The following is a 14314-nucleotide window of genomic DNA, read 5'->3' on the forward strand; positions in this document are numbered from 1 at the left end:
CACCCATTCACTTAATGTTCTGAGGCACAAACTTTGGGAACAATAAATGATCTCTATACTCACTGGTTTTATAGTATCTTAAAGCAGAAAATAGTCTTAGAAAGTAGAGGTCCATAAGGTTAGGATCTCATAGCTAGTCAGCGGCCAAACTAGGTCCCTTTCATTTGTCAATTTCTCACATTCCATATACCAATAACCCCAGTGAATGAAATTTTACTGTGAGCAGGGCTCCAAAGAGCATCAGTAATTGAAATTTACAGATTTTTCGCTAAGCTCCAGGGTTTCCACTTTGGGTTAAATTCTTGGTTGAAGTGACTCCTGATTAAGCAAAACTAATGGTGCATATCCATAGGCTAGGGAGATGTTACCAAGCAGAGAATTATCCACAATTCAAGAAACTAATGAGAAGGGGGGAAAGCGAAACAAACAGCAGAGTCCAAAGCCCAAGTAATTATCTCCTGGGTAACTAAAGTAAATTCCTTTTTTTTTTTTTAATACTGAGTTCAAGGAGATCCTTTGTTTTTTTTTTGTTTTGTTTTGTTTTAAGTATTGAGTCATATATTCCTTTGGTGTCAGGATTAAGAAAAGAGAACTGATATTTGCTATACCAACCTCAAAATCCAACGTCCTAGATAGTGTCTCCTTAATGCTAACTTAAAAAAAGTCTCACACATCACTTCATAATGAACTTTGCCTTGAGCTTAAAGGACAAAGATAGTTTTAAGCTTCACTTTCTTTTCATGCGGTTTGCTTGTAAAGAATTCTGTAAGTTAGTGGCTAAGTAAACAACTGTATGCTCCTAGCTGTGAATTGGCCGTTCCACAGTCCCAACTATAGTATAGCCTAACCCCAAAGTAATTAAAGAACCGAGCAATTTGCATTCTTTTTCTACAAAACTACTCTTGAGTAGCAGATGGCAAACACAAATGTTTTGCTCTAGAGACATATGGAAACCTCTCTGTTTCATAAAAGCCTCAATGAATATTAAACGCTGAATAATGCCATTCATTGCAAAAATAAGATGTTGTGATAATCTCCCAAACAGGCCTAATTAGGCCATATAGCTACTTGATTTTCATAGAGTAATACGTGGGAAATTACTATGTGATTAGGATTTCATTAGCAGTTTTTCTTAATCTGAATTTTCATCCTGGCACCGAAGAATCACCTATTCAGCCTATTTCTTCAGCATTCTGTTATGTTGCAACCATCACTTATAATTGTAAATCTTAAAAATAAGTAATCAAAGAATTCTGCTTGATTTCATATTAACTGCTTCGGTTCTGTTTGAACAGTGAGAATGAGGAATTTCAAGAGAGATCGGATGTTTTATCATAGATTCTGGAGCATTCAACCTGTTCCCTGATTAACTCCATTGAATAAGCCTTGCTGCTGTTAAATTAGAAAAAAAAAAAGTCTATGTTTAAGGTTATTCAGGAAATGATTATCCATATTAAGTAGGAATTGGAAGCAGGAATATTACTGGATATGGCTCAAAATACAAAGCAGAGTCTCATTTTTCTCTGAACCTTTTAGACTGGTACCCTCATAAATTGTTGTCACCAGCACAGAGAGGACTGAAACGTTGCACTCCTTGGAAAGACAGAAGTACCGATAACTGAGTCATAGGGTGGACTGAATGCTATTTGGAACAAGGAACTAGGTATCTTTGGCTCCTTTCCCAGCTCCACACCCTGCCTGGCCTCCAAAAGACCTACTAGGCCTCGAGGCTGTTGGGATAAATCTCGATTCATCAGGGTGTTTGGTTCGCTTGGGAGAGTGACCTATTATGGGGGTTTGGATTCAAGAGCCAAAGGATTCTATAGTCAGGAAGGGAATATCTAACCCAGCCCCCCTCATTTTACAGTTGAGGAAACTGAGGCATAGAAAGGTTGTTGTCCTTGTTTATGGTCACAGAGCAGAGCTAGTTAGTGGCAGAGGTGGGAACAGAACTCAGGTCACCTGGTGCTTAGTCCAGTCCTCTCTTCATTACAAAACCCCAGAACTTAGAAAGTTCAAGGCTGGGACATCTGGGTGGCTCAGTCCATTGAGTGTCCGACTCTGATTTCAGCTCAGGTTATGACCTCAGGGTTGTGAGATAGAGCCCCTATCAGGCTCCTTGCTCAGCAGGTAGTCTGCTTGAGAGTCTCTCTCTCCCTCTGCCCCTCCTCCCAGTCTCTCTCTCTCTCTCAAATAAACACAATAATCTGTTAAAAAAAGAAAAAAGAAAGTTCAAGGCTGCCGAAATGATTGACCTTTGCTACTTGCTTTGAGTTGAGGTAGAGTAGAGAGGAGTCAGGTGTATAAGTGCCTATGTAATTCTAGCTTTGGACCACCCAGCCCCTCTTTAAGCAAACAGTTATTTGCTTCTTGCTCTTCTTCCCAGTTCAACATCAACGTACCTGTTTAAGAGAACAAGTCAGAATTTTCCTGGATCAGCTCCATGACTTCTCCAGAAATTCCAACATAAACAACCACCTAGCTGTACTCAATACAAATATTGATATGTACTTGACACTGAAACAGGGGCTAGTATTCATTTGTTGCTTCTGTAGTCTTGTCTCCTGTTTTCTGTCTCTATTGGACCCCATGATTTAGGTTGAGCTTGACCCTTCCCTCAGCCCCACCCAGTTGGTCTAGGCCAGTCTCCTGGATGTTAGGATTATTTCATGGCAGGGCAGTCAGGTCCCAGGGAACTCAATTTTAGGGGATTTATTTAAACTTTTGAGGAAGAGGATACTCTATATTCTGCTTTGTTGAACGTGGAAGCAAGGAGTTTGGGGAGTTTCAGGAAGACATTTTGCAACCACATTGGGCTGGCCTGTTGAAATAAGTGTTACTTTGAGGAAGCATTGCTAAGAAAATGAGAGAGAGAAACCTCAGGTCCCAGGCATGTCATTTGAATCACTGGATGACTCACCTGTCATTAGTTTTATATCTGATTATTTTAGTATGTGGTTAAATAAATATTTTCATTATTTAAGCCATCCAGTGTTCTATTATTTACTGCCATAAACATCTCAGATCTGTTATGATTGTGAGTTTCAGCATATCTTCATTTTGCCAATGGATCAGAGTCCATTTTACATTTGGTCCCAAAATGCTTTCTTTGATCACTCAAGCTTACAAGAAACTCTACCCAAAATGCATATACTTGCTGCATATGCCTTATTTGACACAAAATCCTGCATAAAGGAATGGATTTTACTAAAATATTTTATCTTATTTTTTGTAAAGTATTTTATTGTCAGAAACTTTATATCAGAGAAGGAAATAATACAAGAGGTATTCAAATGGATTCCTTACAGTCTACCCCCTAGTAGAGTAAAATAATTGATCCCAACTCTCTGTGCAGGCTAAGCTTGACCTCCCCTTTCTGCCGGCTGGACCCTACCCAAAAATGGAGCCACTCAGAATTGTTGCAACTTGGGCGGCTCCCTCCACATTCTGGATGATTAGGTATTCACTCGTGACACCCAAGAAAGAGTTTTGCTTTCATCTGAGCATTGGCCATGGTCCTTGCCCATATTCTAAGGGCCTGTGCTATAGATGGCCTCCCATTCAGTCATGTTTATTAACCCAGGCCTGAAGGATGCAGAATGTCCTCTCATCCCCTCTACACCTTTGTTATATACCTACTGACTCTGTTCTAAGAAGCTAGGTTTACAGAAATGTGTTAATCAAGCAGATACTATACTTACGGCAGCAATTTTTGGTATTGTATCATTTGTTATTTAACTTTCGCATCGAGTCGTGATATGCAAAATATTTAACAATCTGTTTGGCATGAGCATTTGATCAATCAGTTTGGAAGCCTGACCAATCAGAATGTATGCCCAAATAATCACAATGGACACCCAACCAACCAAAATGGATGCCTGACCAATCTGAATTAAAAGCCAACCGATCAGAATGAACACCTGACCCATCAGGACAAACGAAGTGTATATAACCAAGTACCTGTCTCCCATTTATCATTGAGCTTTTCACTTGTGGATTCTCCTCTCAATTAACTGGGAAGCAAACTGAGGGCAGGGACCACATGATAGATCTCTTTGTATTCTCCATGTGGCCTTGCTGAGCTGGTTTCATAGTAAGCCTAATGGATATTTGTTTGAGTGGACATTATTCATCCCATGATTACCCAGGAAACAACAGTGGGTGGAAAGAGTACTGTTTGTCCCTCTCTGATGAAGATAATTATAGAATTATCCCACTGGAATATCACTAAACAAATGGCATGTTTTGGGATAACACACAGGTGGTAAGAGAAATTGGTATTTTTTGAGGGATTATCATCCAATATGATCTTAACAAGCTAGAGAAATAAGATATAATCACACTGATTTCTTAAACACAATAATGAATAGTATACTTACAGAATGAATAACATATAAATACAAGATAGGTAAAAAACAGAAAGGTATTTGTGAGGTCAAAAATACCTAGGTCTTACAGTGAATAATAAACTGAAGGTGTCCCAGCTATTTAAAAAACTAGAAAACTGGCACGATAGTCAGATGTTCATTCATTTATTTGACAACTTAATTGAGTACCTGCTCAATTAAGCCATCATGCTAGGCTTGCTGGGGGCACAGTGAGAAATTAGCAATGTCCTTTTCCTCAAAGAGCTCAAGTTTTAAGGGAGAAGACAAAGAAGTACACAAACTATTAGATAACAGAGAACTTATTCGATGGCTGAGTCATCAGTCAGTGAAAATAATCACCATGAAGGACATCTTTGTAGCCCACCGGGACAGCTGTGCTCAACAGATGGCAGAGGACCAGAACCCGAGAGTGTTTGGACAGAAATGTCAACACTGACGGGTGCAGGCTGATGACCAGAAGCTGCTTTGCCCCTAATTTTTCGGGACCATGTAAGCTCCTGGATTCTTATAGGATGCAGTTACGAGGAAGAAAAGCCCCAGTAATGATACATACCAGTTTTGCCAGCCCTTGACAAGTAGGGGTCTCAGCCAAATTTAATTTCATGTAAGCAGTTAAGAAAGGTAACTTTTCTTACATGCGCGTTTTATAGAGCAATTTTATACAGTTGGAGAACGCTTGAATTAATTTGAAAATTTGCCTAGAGAACATACAGACTCTCAAGAGTATGTGTAGATTCTTGGGGGGATGTCTTTGATCCCCAAATTAATAAACTGTAAGAAGCGAATAATGCCCTTGGAATTGTGCAACATGGCAAAGGAAAGCCAGCTCGAGGACAAAGTAAACATGCAGAGGAGGGCAGGGAAAGAGAATACAGGCAAACGAACTAAAGCTCTGATCAAAACCAGCCTGAAGCTCACACAGACCTCCCAGCATTCAGACCTCCTTTCAGCATCGTTACCGCTCCCCATTAGAAGAGTCACAGGGAAGAACTCAGATTGACGCAGCCTGGTCCTATGTCCATCGCTTTGGCTGGAGGAGTAAAGTACCATGATTCACAGCCTTTCCCAAAAGCAGGAAGAAAGAGTGCTCGCCTGCCAGAAACCACAGAGGGTCAAGTCCTGGAATATCTAGATTTCTGTAAGTCAAGCTGCTATGTCCACGTTAACCTTACCAAAGGCTTCAATAAACATTTACGGAATCAGATAGAATGTTCTGTTCTTCCTCGTGCTCTGCAGTGATGTAGCATTTCAAAGATGGGTTTGGGCAAGTAGCAAAAAATACTGATGTGTTTTCCTCAGAGCGCAGTAGCATGGATTTTTAGAAAGGGGGTCCACCAATGCCACTTGGAGAAAGAAAGGAAGGTGGCAACCAGCAACCTGTTCCATGTGGTACCCTCAGCTCTACAAATATACTTATTGTCCAGTCCTTTGAGCAAAGTACCTTGATTTAATGGTACTGCTACTACCACCAAATCTGATCTCTAAGAACACTGTTGTACAAATATAAAAATTAATAATGCATAAAGGGAAAAATTTGGATTCTTCTTGAAATAGTGTCCACATATCAAAATTCTTAAGTGGTTCAACAGTGATGCACAGATTTACCACCTAGAAAGTCCCAATATTATATACACTTGGTGGTAGAGAAAAACCAGGGAAGTGAAAATAAGACACAGTTTTGTTTTGTTTTGTTTTAATTCCCATCAATTAACAAAATTCCCCTAAGGAAATTTAGGGACTTTAAAATTCCTAACTCTAACTTCTTTCTGAACTTAAGCTCTATACCACATCAGTGTGTTCTTACTCATACAGAAAAACGAATGCCAACAGTTACATGCAGATAGTGGGGCTGAAATTTATTTTAATCAGTACACATTTTATAAAAGAAAGCTTTCACTGGTCTTGGAAGATTTTTCCCCCCTCTTTTCCAGAATGAAGGCGAAGGTATAGAACTGAGCTGTTCATGGTTGTTCAGCCCCGGTTGAGGCCAAATTCACAGGCTTGTCCAAGAATTGGCTGGGGCAAGGAGGCAGAGGGCAGGGCCCTTCTCTTGAGGGGACAGAAACTGACACTGACATCCTTAGGAGCTTTGTTCCCATCTAGTGAGCTCCAGGAATTAGACATTAGATTAGCAGCAACTTTCTGGGTACTGTATTATCAATAAGTGTGAGTCAATGACACATTTCATCTTCTTTCCACACAGAAGGTGAAGGCCAATACTAAGACCAACTGAATCTTCTGCCACAACAAGACCAAGAATGGAATATCACTGGCACCCTACATGAGGTCACAAGGCACTCAAGATGTGTTTTAGAAAAGCCTGTCTTGTTTAACTAACTGTCCCAAGTTTTTTCCTTATTCCACTAATGGTTGAGTCCACCGGCTCGCTTAATAACCTCCTCTAATCTTCCAGGAGGTATTTCCTTAGATCTAAGGTAAATGCCTAGGCCAGTGGTTCTCAAATATTTTTACTTCAGGACCCCTTTAAAAAAAATCCTCTTAAAAATTATTGAGGACTCTGAAGAGCTTTTGTTCATGTTGGTCTTATCAATCGGTATTTGGCATATTAGAAATTAAAACTGAGAAGGGAGAAGAGATGAGAGAGCCCTGACTGGGTAGAGCTTCTGGTCCTAGACTTGCGCAGCCATTCCTTGCCCTTAGGCTTTACTTGAGCCAGGAAATCTCCCTTCCAGGAGAACTTGATCTGGTTGGGTTTCTGGCACTAGCAAATGAAGAGGCCTGAACACTATATCCACAAAACAAAGAATAGTTTAAACCAGTAAGTAAAGGAGTAGAGTGAGTATAACAGAATGTTGCTCCCCCCGTTCATTTGTCATCCGTTGAGAGCCTCCAGAGGGCTTAAGAAGGTAACCATCACCACTAACATTTCTACAATGCCTATGGATTTCAAAGTGCTTCCATATTATCTCATTTAATTTTCTCTACAACCCTACGAAACAGCTTGTTTTATACCCATTTTACAGATGAGAAAACTGGTGCGCCGAGACGGAGCCGTTAAGCCGCTCAGCCAACACAAAATCCAAATCTTATTCTCTAGATTCCCACGGTCATAGTTCCTGCCTCACATAATGCTTGCCACTTTATAGGACACAGACCTGTATGTAGCACAAGCCTTAATATTTTCAATTCCCAGATTTTTTTATCGATCGTCTTGCAGGGGGAGGGGAGTGGTCTGCATAGCAGATCCTCTAAAATACCAATCGTATTTGGCTCTGGTCTGTGTGGCGTGAAGAGAACATGACTGGGGTTTAAGTTAGAACGGCAATCATTCTTTTCGAGATCTGTAACTGAGGGGCTGCGGGAGGGGGCACAGAGGTGGTGCTGGGCAGGAACTGCAGGAGAAGCCAGATAACGCACCCTGCAGATAATCCACTGGCTGCGCCACAGCAGCGTGAAGAAAGGCATCTCTCTGCTCCGGGTCCCGGCGGAAGAGATGCGGGAGTCGTGGCACTCAGATTCCGAGGTCTGGATTTGAAAGGCGCCCACACACAAAGAAACCTTGAAGTTGAGTTCCCGCGGCACGACGCGCAGAGTTCGAAATCGAGCCTTCCTTCCCAGCAGGGGTGGAAACGTCTAATCCACCCGCTCACCCAGCAAGCAGCGGATCTTCTTTTATCCCCTGGGGCTGCTCGGACAGCCGGCGCCGGGCACGCCCGAGGCTCCTCCAAGGAACTACAAGTCCCATCTAACCCTGGGACGCGGGCGGTGATGACGAAGCCCCCGCGGATTGGCCGCGCGGGGCGGGGCGCGCAGGCCTTCTCCAAGGGAAGGGGCGGGTCGCAGGGCGGGGCGAGCGGCGGTGGCTAGGCGGACACGCCCCCTCGCCCGCGGCCCCCTCCCCGCCTCTCTCCGCCGCTTCTCTCGCTCCCGGGTCAGAGGGCCGGAGCGAGAAGATGGCGAAGACGTACGATTATCTCTTCAAGCTGCTGCTGATCGGCGACTCGGGGGTGGGCAAGACTTGCCTCCTGTTCCGATTCTCCGAGGACGCCTTCAACACCACCTTCATCTCCACCATCGGTGAGGGAGGGGCCGCGGCCGGGGACGGGGAGTGAGGGCGATACGGGGGGCGGGTGCAGGCGGGCCGGGGAGCGGGCTGGAGGAGGGCTTGGGAGCCCCAGAGAGGGGACCCCGGGGACAGCAGGGCGGCGAGGGCAGTAGGAGAGGGTGAAGGAGTGAGGGAGAGGGGCGGGCGGGGACGTGAGTCTGGGGGCGGGGTGAAGAGGGAACTTGGGGGCAAAGGAAGGGGAAGGGGAACCAGAGCAACAAGGACTAGGGGTATTGGGGGAAATGAGAGGGTTGGGAGGGTGACAGGGTAAGGTCTTAGCGGGACAAAGTGGGGGGCGGGAGACACGAAATCTCATGGAGAAAGAGAAGGGGATAGTGGGTGTGAAATGGATTAAAAGACAGGAAAGAGGAAGGAAATGCGAAGGGGAAACGAAGCTTTGGGGGAATGGGAGGGACGTGAAGTAAAAGAACAGAGGACACAAGGGACGAGAGGGGTGAGAGCCCAACAATCGGAAGGGAATTCAGAGGAATGAGTGATCGGGAGGTGAGGGATGGGGGGCACTGGCCGCAAGAGGTCTGTATCTCTTGTCATGGGAGGGGCAGAACAAAAATTGCAGGATGGAGAGAAGAGTTCAGGGGATCAGAGGTCGGAGCCAGGACAGGTGCTGGAGAAAGTAAAGGAAAGCTGGGTGTGAGAGAGAAAGGAAAAAGGGAAGCAGAATATACACTCCAGAGGCTGAGCAGGGAAGACAGAGAAAATGGGAACCGAAGAGGAAGTGGAAGAAAGCATGGGGCACAGGACTTTCTCCAGTAACTGGGAACCCTGGTTACCATTTTCTCTCTCCCTTTCCTTTGGCTCAAGTGCAGGAGAAAGAGCAAAACGTGACGAATGGTGGAATAATGTCCAGAGAGTATTAAATTGTTCTGTGAGCCTTAACTGGTGTTAAGAGAATTGGTGACTTTGGGGAGTGGTGTGGTCAGGAAAATATGGTTCACTCCTTTACTACCATCTCCTGAGAAGCATCACTTCTCAACTTTGTAAATTCTTGGGCTTGAATGTTTAATAACTTCTCAGTGGAGGAATTGATCTTAACATTTTGCCTGCCTCCCTATGCGTTTTGCCTTGGTTTTAATTATTACTTGCTAAATGAATCACTACAGTGTACCCCCCAATTACTTTGAATTGATTAATCGTTTTTCCTGATCTTGGCGGGGAGCTGTCCTTTCTACTTTTGTCCTGGCAGACTTTGTGTTCAGGTAAGGAGATCTGTAATTTAGCATAAACTGAAGAGCAAATCAAAGCTGGTTTTAAGCTGCCTGCACGAGTGACCTTAACATCATCTCCTTTGTTAAATAGCTGCAGTTAATTAAGTACCTGAAGAATCTTAGCTTTTCGTTGTCTGGGTGATGTTTGTGGTTTCTAATAGTAGCTCACTTAAGCACCTTTCACATGGTTCTTATAGCATATTTCACCGTGAATTTCTGGGATTGTTGTGGTGCTATGGTAACAATTGTATTTGAAAATTGTGTGTTTTAAGGATAATTTACCATTAAAAAAAAAGAATATTTAGGTATAGAGCGCTCTTAAAATTGAGAACTAGGGAAGTCTATGTTTGTTTGTTCTGGCCTCTTTCAGATGGATTGAGTGCTCTGAAACCTCCCTGGTGTTATGATGTCTGGGTTTAGGGAAGTTTGAGTTGCAAGTTCTTGGCAGTCATTCTTGAGTGGGACTTTTTCTTTTCTGAGGAAGCAGATTTTAAATGTCATGTCTCAAGTATATTCCTAAGAGATTTGGTGGGAGCTGTCACAGCAACTAAAGGACGTTAGTTTTGGATGCTGGTACTAATTTCAAAACTCCGAATAAACCTTTTACATTGTTGAATGCATGGTGCAGTCCAGATGGTAAAGGACAATTTCTAACAAGTTGAGTGGGTAGCCTTTTGTCCATTCTTCGTGTGACCCTCCCAGAAGCATTCTCCTGTGTCAAGTGAGTGAGTCTCGCTGCTGTAGTTTCTGTTAAGCTCCTTAGCTGACTTTCGCTCATTTGAAATAGCTTTATTAGTTTCCTTTTTTTTTTTTTTGCCTTAATTTTTGTCCCACATTTCCTGTATGGGTATCTGCTTCCTTTTGTGATAGTAGCTTTTAAAAATTACTTTTCATGCTCATGGCTTAGAATCTTTTCTTGTATGGATTTTTTTTTTTTTAATTGAAATTGGTTCCATGAAGGATTGCAGCTATGAAGGCAGGAAAACCAGTGTTCTGAAACTGTGTGGAGCATAAGGTAGACATTCATTGGGATGAGTCTCAAATGTGATCTTGGTCTTTGTATTTTCTGTGGGGTGGATGTGGTTAAAAGAGGCTCTGAGCTGTGTCTTCAGTTGACATGGAGGAGGGGAAATCCATGCCTCTTATTTAGCCACAGAACCCAACAGGAAGCCGTATCACACTGCCTTCAAACAGCAGAAAAATTTTTTTACCTGAAACCTAATGCTTTGCTTTTGAAATTAAGCTGGGAAAAGAAGCTGAATATTAACACCATTCTAGTGAAAAAAAGTTCCACATGTTCACTAACCGCAGTCGTAGGCTTGGAGTGTCCCCATCTCTAGCAGCAATACCCACTCCCCACAACCCTCTCCCCCATCCGCTGGTGATCTGAAGTTGTTGAGGTAAGAGTTGGTGGTCCGTGTCCTCGCAGACATAATTATTTTTTGAGGTACCTAAGTGTATAAGTTCCTGGGCTTTTCTGACTGGGTTTTGACAGGGTCTGCCACAGCCTTGCTGACTAAACCTGATAAGGTCAGCATCACAGGAAAAAGCCATTTCTTAATACCTGACGTTTGTGTGTGTGAGATTGTTAGATATGCATGTGTGCTTGTTTCTTCCCGTGCAGATACATGTTTAGTCTTAATACTGCTTTGTCAAAGTTCAAGTCATTTTTAAAAAAAGGCATCTGCCATCTTTAGATCCTATTTGGTAGTGATTCGGCCATCATGAAAGGAAGGAGACAGTCATTTGGATCACAGATATGGCTGTCTCATGAGTACTTTCTTCTCACTTCTCTAAGGTTCTGCTACCTTCTCCGAGATCCCATCTCCCCACGTTTCCTTTCTGCTCTTGGGGGTGGTGGAGGGTGTGTTATCTTTCACCTGAACCCATTGGGAATCTTAAAGTGTATCAGTCAGATAATATTTGTTAACTATTGAGTAGGGATGATGTATCCATTTGAAATTATAGGCCCAGTGCCTAGGACCAACCAGCCTTTCAATTCAGAGGTTTGAGAACTGAAAAAAATTTTTCTCTTTCTTAATTTTTTTTTAAAGATTTATTTCTTTATTTCTTTGAGAGAGAGAGAGACAGCAGAGAGAGAGAGCACCAGTGGGGTGGGCGTGGGGGGTGGTGGGAGGGGCAGAGGAAGAGGGAGAAGCAGGCTCCCAGCAGAGCAGGGAGCCCGATGCGGGGCTTGATCCCAGGACCCTGGGACCATGACCTGAGCTGAAGGCAGGAGCTCAACCGACTGAGCCACCCAGGTGCCCCTGAAAAAAAGTTTTTCGATGAGCTCCCCCAAACCTCCTACATAACCATAATTAATGTTTTAAATGTCTGTAAGATGTGATGTTAAGACAACTAGGAAACAGTAATACAGTCAGCTATGCATTATATTTCATGTGGGATGTGGGTCCAGTTGACTATTGATATGAGGCCATACTGACACCTTGGAATGGCCTGTACTGAGCAAGGTGCTGCCAGAACAGAAAGAGAAAACCTAGCCCTAACTGGACAACGTGAGCCTCTTCCTTTGCTCTCTCCCCTGCCCTCCCCGCTCTTCCTGGTGGGGTATTTCCTGAGTGGTTTCAGTATTGAGTCTAGTCATAGTTTGATAGCAGAAAGAATTGGAGATTATACTTTCTACCTCTGCCCCAATTTTGTATGTAGGAAAACTAAGGTTAAGTTGACACAGATCCCACAGCGGGTTGTAGCAGAACTTCTCGTGAAGCCCCCAATTCAAGTGTGTGTGACGTCTCACAGTTGAGCTGCAGCTATTTCTCGTCAGTCTGATCGGGCCCCATAAATCCAGGTCGCCACCTTTTCCAGGGAGGAATTAGATTTTGCCTTTATGCTTTGCTGGGAGGAATTTCTCCTGGGATAACTCTGCATATGATAGCCGTCCTTTGCCCTTTCTTTTGTGTCCCTAGTTACGGGTTGAGAGATCAAAGTGCATCCTGTCATTAAAATTCCTTCCACGTGCAAAATAGCTAATGAAATCATGTTAATAGCAGTATGCTGGTTAATTATTGCAGCCTGGTCTCATCAGAGCACTTCTAGATATTTTATTCTGTAACGCTGCATTTTTTGCTCGGATTCACTTTTCCTAAAATCAGGGGTTGCCAAAGTCTGGCCCTGGGCCAAATGTGGCCTGCAGTTTTTGTGCCTTTGGAAGACTAGTTAACATTTCTAAAGGGTTATTAAAATATAAAACAAAGAAGAATATACAACAGAGACCATATGTGATCTACAAAGCTTATAAAAATATTTACTAACTGTTCCTTTATAGAAAAAGTTTGTCGACCCCAGCCTAAAATTAAAACCTGGTTTTGGTTGGTAGCAATTCAAGGCTGTTACCAAGACTTATTGACTGAAAAACAAACTTTGTCATATTTACATTTTTATCCAAGCTGTCATCAGCATTTGGCTGAGCATCATCCAGATACGTAGAGCAAGTGGATTTTAATTTTCGTAGTTGTTTTCCTTGGTTTCAGCCTCTCAAACAGAAATACGCAAGGAACATGCAACTTCAAATTGAACATTTTGTACATAAAGCCTCATTTTAATGTCATTGTGTTCTCTCGAAGCCGTCAGTAGATTTTCCATCTAAGCGATAGCGTTCCTAGCAATATGGTTTCAGCAAAAGTGGAGCTTAAAGCTTGATAATAAAGGGTTAAACTTAACCTCCTCAGTTAGTGTTCTAGGGAATGGGAAAAGCCCTTCAGTAAATAAAGAGTGGGTGTGGGGAAACTGAGTCTTGGATACACTATGGATATGTTTTAAGACTAAGCGTACTTTACAAAAAAGAGTTTTGCCAGTTGTTCTGCCTGGAAGCAAATCAGGGAGGAGGTTGGGCAGGAGTGCCAAGATTGTTTGCACCCACTGAGAAAGCTAGAGTGAAATAGGTTTGGATATTGTCTTCGAGGGAAATAAGTCTAGCTTTTGAAGACCAGGAAAAATGTAGCAGTTGATTTTTGCATGATCCCATAACTGGATCTGAAAAGAACCATGGAACCAGAAGCGGAAGACTGACCCGGGGCGGCGGGGGGTGGGGGGTGGGGGGGGCTCTGGCACGGCCTGAGGCTGGGTCTAGTTGAGGCCTGCCTGCCTGCACACAGAGCCTTTCTGGGGACCAACTCGCTTGTGTGTATTATTAGAAATTGGAGGGTTCTGCAGGAAAGAGATTTCATACAGGATGAGGAGAAGCTTGGAGGGGGGATGGAGAAGTGGATTTCAGGTGGTGAGTAATACTGTGGAGCCTAACATCATGGGGAACTTCTGAAATGGAAGTAGCCGATGAAGTGGACTGTTTCACATCTGGTGTTAGGGAAAGAGCATGGTGAATTAAGAGGAGCAGTGGGGTCTGCAGTCAGTTCACGTCCTGGCATCTGCCATTCCTAGCTTTCTGGCCTTGGTGAGTCACTTGTCCTTCTAGGGCCTTAGTTCCTTCATCTATAATAGAGTCTAATAATATTATACCAACGTTTCAGGGTTGCTGTGAATTCCCTAGGGCAGGAATCAAGCCTTATTCACCTTTTAAATTTCCAAGGCCCGTGTTAAGTGACTCATCAGCTGGATGCATGAATGGCTTGGTGGATGCATTGTGAAAGCCCTATATGAGCTATAAAGCATTGCTT

At 43.3% G+C, this 14314-nt stretch overlaps 1 protein-coding gene across 2 annotated transcripts in view; it reads left to right on the plus strand.

The window, feature by feature from the left end:
* Nucleotides 1–8208: 8208 nt before the first annotated feature.
* RAB8B (RAB8B, member RAS oncogene family) overlaps nucleotides 8209–14314 on the plus strand; it is a 57558-nt gene continuing 51452 nt past the window's right edge. Inside the window, exon 1 of one of the 2 annotated variants that reach the window (XM_035727979.1) lies at nucleotides 8209–8426. In XM_035727979.1, the coding sequence (XP_035583872.1) occupies nucleotides 8303–8426 (124 nt within the window). In that variant the 5' untranslated portion in view covers nucleotides 8209–8302. The remainder of the gene's footprint in view (nucleotides 8427–14314) is intronic. The other variant, XM_027570412.1, reaches the window with a different exon arrangement.

This window comes from Zalophus californianus, chromosome 6 (assembly GCF_009762305.2).
Source record: "Zalophus californianus isolate mZalCal1 chromosome 6, mZalCal1.pri.v2, whole genome shotgun sequence".
In the NCBI taxonomy this organism is placed as follows: domain Eukaryota; kingdom Metazoa; phylum Chordata; class Mammalia; order Carnivora; family Otariidae; genus Zalophus; species Zalophus californianus.